At 40.4% G+C, this 5,386-nt stretch overlaps 1 protein-coding gene across 1 annotated transcript in view; it reads right to left on the reverse strand.

Annotated features, from left to right (window-relative positions):
- Window positions 1-2,277, reverse strand: part of LOC107621434 — a 6,455-nt gene extending 4,178 nt beyond the window's left edge. The window contains exons 1-5 of the mRNA XM_016323457.1: window positions 1,792-2,277; window positions 1,527-1,605; window positions 1,203-1,407; window positions 1,017-1,095; window positions 383-923 (exon numbers count right to left, since the gene is read on the reverse strand). Of these exons, the coding sequence (XP_016178943.1) occupies window positions 383-923; window positions 1,017-1,095; window positions 1,203-1,407; window positions 1,527-1,605; window positions 1,792-2,277 (1,390 nt within the window). The remainder of the gene's footprint in view (window positions 1-382; window positions 924-1,016; window positions 1,096-1,202; window positions 1,408-1,526; window positions 1,606-1,791) is intronic.

The raw sequence follows: 5,386 nt of genomic DNA on the forward strand, positions 1-5,386 counted from the left end.
TTTTTTTTTAAAATATATATATATATATATATATATATATATATATATATATATATATATATACAAAAGAAATAAAATAAAGAAAAACAAAAATAAAAAATAAAAACGAAAATAAAATAAAACATAAAGAAAAACAAAAATAAAAGAAGAAAAATAAATAAAATAAAAAAAAGGAATGCAAGTTTTTTTTTAGACAAATTAAAATTGAATTAAATGATAAGGTAAAAAGAAAAAAAAAGGGACGCATGGGAAAAGGGGGAAAAACGGAACTAGATGACAAGTAAAAAAAAACAAAAAGAAAATAATAGAAAAAAATAAAAAATAAAAATAGAATTTATTAATAGAAGAAAATTAATTGAAAAAGAAAAATTATCAAACTCACACAGGATGTCAAACCAGTATTGAAACTCGACCTCCGTCTTCGCATATACAGCATTCACTAATAGCCTCCTTGCATCCTTTCCCTTGAAAGTCAGGGCAAAATTAGCCGCCACGTGACGGATGCAGAACGCCCTATATGTAGTAGATGGAAGCCATCCGCCATCAGGAGCCTCCAACGCAGCCTTTATCCCGTTGTGCCTATCTGATATGACAAGTATACCCGATTGAGGCGTCACGTGAGTCCGAAGGTGAGACAGAAAGAATGACCACGACTCTGCATTTTCACCTTCCACAAGTGCAAAAGCAATAGGGATACTGTTGGAGTTGCCATCCTGTACAATCGCGATAAGCAGTGTACCACCGTATTTGCCGTACAGGTGGGTACCATCCACACTGACCAACGACTTGCAATGTCGAAATGCCTCAACACAGGGTGGGAATGTCCAAAACAGACGATGGAAATAAGCTGTAGAGTCATCCAGTTGCCCACCAACTCGAACAGGACTCGTCTTCAACACAGCTACACTACCTGGCATAGTGATCTGCAAGCCCAATACCCATCGTGGCAACTCATTGTACGAATCTTCTCAGTCACCTTAAATTTATGACAGGGCCTTCTGTTTGGCCATCCAAACCTTCCTGTACGTCGGTCTAAAGCCGAAGTGTGCTTCTGTGGCATTCTGCAGTACCTTGATCGACATGGCAGCATCTGCTCTGATCATGGGCAGTATGAAGGCCGGTATGACATGATAATCAAGCTTTCTGTGGTCACTAGAGATTGATGTGGCTAGACAAGTATGAGGACTATTGTACCGTTTTACCTCCTAAATACCTTTGTGCTGGTGGAGGCTGACCCGGATGAGCCATGCGCACTCCTGAACTCCTTGCACTTGCCATAGTACTTGCGGTGATCCGACTCCAATACCTTGTACTCAACCCCGCGGCGAATGCTATAGGTCTTCACGCTAAACACGACTTCTTCTTTATCCTGAAACTGCTGACCGAACTGAAATTCAGCTACACCTCCTGCATTTTGCGTGTCTCTTGCCCCGAAGCCAACAGGTACACAGGGAATCAGGGATCCTCCTGAGGTGCCATGGCATCCAAGTCCAGAGCTGAGAAGTGCGGCGGATACTGATTAGTACCTGAACTAGATGCTCCCCCACCCATAGGTGGAGTCGTCCGTGGTGTCTCATCGTCGTTATCATCAGCAATCGTTGTGAGCTCCACATCATCATCATCATCATCATCATCATCATCATCATCATGCAATGCATCCTCAACCCCATCGGGTGCTCTAACCTCTCCAAAAACCAGAAGAAACGGAGGAGAACTGGGCGCCGCGAAAGCACCCTCTCCCAACAGTCCAGCCTCACCAACTAATGCATCACAACTTCAATTCAGATTAACGGCAAAGGATGGTGAAGCCACTAAATCTGGCTCAGGTGCAATCACCGGCACTGCTGACGAGGATCCAACAGGCATGGCACTAGAGCTGGCTAGATGTCCTGTGGAGTGGAGATCCCTATTCGAACCTCCAAAACTAGATGCCATATCCACAAGCTTCACCAACAACTCCGGAGTCCTCACCTCAGGAAACTGGCGGCGACAATGAAACAGCACCTGCAAATCTTCGTCACTGCTAATAACGAATGAATCATACTTTACATCATCGCGTAACACGAAGATCGGAATTCTATAGAATAATTTCACTCGTTTCACGCCATGCAGTCCTAGTCTCTTGAGTATAGTATTCTTAAACTCATCAAAACTAGTCGAAAGTTTGAGAAAAACACTCAGCGGGTCCTTGTCAGTGAACTTAATTCCTGATCGCGTTTTCTTCTTAATTGACCCTCTATAGTGCACAAGAGCTACAAAACTCTCATCACTGACCATTGTGAATCTCACTCTTCTACAAAATTTCGTGTATGAGCTCGTTTTTATATACCTCATTGCTTTCTAAATCGAAACAATTAGTTTCAATTTACCATAACGTAGGTGCATGTGTAAATCAAATTTAATCGATTCGATTTATGTTCAATTATAAATCGAATCTATTTGTTTCAATTTAAGTTCATCCGTAAATCGAGCCCAATTGTTTCGATTTAGTAGGATAATATCAAATCGAATTGATTTGATTCGATTTTAGTTGAACTGCGCTTTTCACCTAATTCGAATCCAATGGATTCGATTTACTATGTGTTTCGCTAAATCGAATTGACTCAATTCGATTTATATAGAAATGTACTTAGGACTTTGACTTTGCATTTTTTGGTTTGGAACATTCACGAAATATTAGAAGCAATTTGATTTAATCAAGTCATTTGCCCAAAAATTTATAACGAACAGAATTTATTATTTTTTGTCAGTATTTTTATTTATTAATCTAATTTTTTTAATGTGATCATATAGTTATTCATATTTTTCAAAAAAATTATTAGTTATCTGACCTAAGTCTTTAACAAAACTCCACACAATACCCATACTTGGAGATGTGAGAACACCGGAAAGAACCCATGGCACGTGCATCTCCACATACAGTTGATGCCATATTATGAAGTGGGCAAGTGGCCCAATTCCAATCAAAGAAATCCATCAAATATATTTCAGTCACACAATTTTCAATTTTCATTTTGGATAATATAGGGTTCATGTTGAATTTGATTCTTGAAAATTTATTGACATAAGTTAAGTTAGCTTCTTCATTTTTTTTTTGAAATTTTATCGTTAAGTTTCATGTGGCACTTTAAAAATGTAATACGTGACATCTTTCCACACATATTATTAGTTGTTAATTATATGTCGGTTTTTTTATATAAAAAAAAAACAATTTGATTCATGTTAATATTTTGAGTAAGAGAATTAAAAAATTATTAAAATTTATTATTTTTTATCATCAATTAGCTATTAATGTTTAAAAGTATAAGATAAAGTATGTTATTGAATTACAAAATTAAAAAAAGGGATAAGTATTTTTTTCGTCCCCAAAGTCTGGGGTCGAAATCAAAATCGTCCCCGACCTTTTTTTGTTATTAAAATCATCCTCAACGTTACAAAACGTTATAAAATCGTCTTTTTTACCAATTTTTTTTATTACCAATTACCCTTTATTAAAAAATTATAAAATAAAATAAAAAAAAGAAAAGGCATCAGAGGGAGAAAGAGAATCGGGGGAGGGGGAGAGCGAGAAAGAGAAGGGGGGAGAAGAAAGAGAATCCGGGAGAGAAGGGAGGGAAGGCTGCACCGCTGCACCGCCGCACTGCCACCTGTGATCGGAAGGGAAAACAAAAAGCAAGAGAGGAGAAAGCTAAGGAAGAAGAGAGAGATCGGAATGGTGGTTGTGGTGGTAATGTTGGTGGCAGTGGAGGTGGTGGGGTGAGAAAGGTGAAGAGAAGAATGATGATGATGAGGGTATTTTGGTCCAAGAATTCGAAGAAGGATGATTTTAAAGCGTTTTTGAACGTTGAGGATGATTTTAATAAGAAAAAAAGGTCGGGAACGATTTTGATTACGACCCCAGACCTTGGGGACGAAAAAAGTACTTATCACTTTAAAAAAATAAATTAAAAAAAATTGAATTAAAAACTAAATAATAACTAAAAATAATTGTTAGGTAGTTCGTTGAACCGGTTGATGAGAAATTGTTGGAAGTGAGGATTAGGACCTGAATGCAGGAGCTGAGGCGAGGAATCGAGCCAGTATGTCGTTGGTTGGTTGGCGGGTGGGGCCACCTGCAAAACATTCCGATGGCAAAGTAAGAGTCCGTACAATGAGGCAGCTAATTAGGGTTGTAGGGACGTACCTTGGGAGAGGGGTAGGTCCCTCTCCTTTATCCCTATCTTCTCGGATGGGCCCTCCTCGTGCCAAGGCCCAACCCTTTAGAAGCTTCCACCAGATAGCAAGATCTGTTGAGGAGATCGGAGCACGTGTAGGGCATCACGCCATACGAATGAGGAGCGGGTTCGCTTGGTGGATCTTCAGCTGTTGGGCTGGGACAGAACGAGAGATCGATTTTTCGCTCCAGGCTTGGTGCTAGCCAACTTTGACAAGAGGTCGGCTCTGACGTTTCTCTCTTTGGGGACATGTTAGACAATCACTTCTCCAAAATTCCCACACAATTGCCTAGTTTTTTTTCAAATACTTCTTCAGCAACGGATCCCGAGCTTGGTACGTCTCGTTCACCTCGGCTGTTATCACCTGGGAGTTGCTGTTGATTTTAAGTTTTGCTACCCCGACCTCTTTCGCTAATATTAAGTCTCCAATCATGGCTTCATATTCTGCTTGGTTGTTTGAGATCGAAAACTCAAATTTAACGCACTGCTCGTAAGTCACCCCATCCGAGTTCTCCCCCGCTCCACCAAACACTTGGTTGGACTCTCCATCAATATGGAGCTTCCACCGTGTGCTCGGTGTCTTGGGTGAATCACCAACTTCCTCGACTAAAAAGTCGACCATTTCTTGGGCTTTGATGGTGTGATGGGATTCATATTGGATGTCATACTGGCCTACTGGGATAACTCTATTGCCCAGGACACCATTCGTCCCGCCAAGTCAGGTTTCTGCAATATCTGCTTTATCACTTGGTCAGTTCTCACAATGATCAGGTGCCCCTAAAAATACTACCTTAGCTTCTGGGAGGAGACTAACAAAGCGAAGTTCACTTTATTTAACCTTGTATACCTCACTTCCGCCCCTTGGAGTACCTTACTTACGAAGTACACGGGCTGTTGTTGTTTCCCTTCTTCTCGCACTAAGGCAGCAGCCAAAGCTTCTTCTGTCACCGAGAGGTACAAATACAAGGGCTCTCCTTCTCTTGGCTTTCCGAGCATAGGCGGTTCCGACAAATTCCTCTTGAATGGTTCAAAGCTTCATTACAAGATGGGCTCCACTCGAAATCCATCCCCTTTTTCATTAAGTTAAAGAAAGGCAACGCCTTGGCTGCTAATACCCTGAGGAAGCAGGATAGAGCTGTCAACCTTCCGGCTAACTTTTGCACATTCTTTAC

The sequence above is a fragment of the Arachis ipaensis genome, chromosome B10, assembly GCF_000816755.2.
Source record: "Arachis ipaensis cultivar K30076 chromosome B10, Araip1.1, whole genome shotgun sequence".
Classification (NCBI taxonomy): domain Eukaryota; kingdom Viridiplantae; phylum Streptophyta; class Magnoliopsida; order Fabales; family Fabaceae; genus Arachis; species Arachis ipaensis.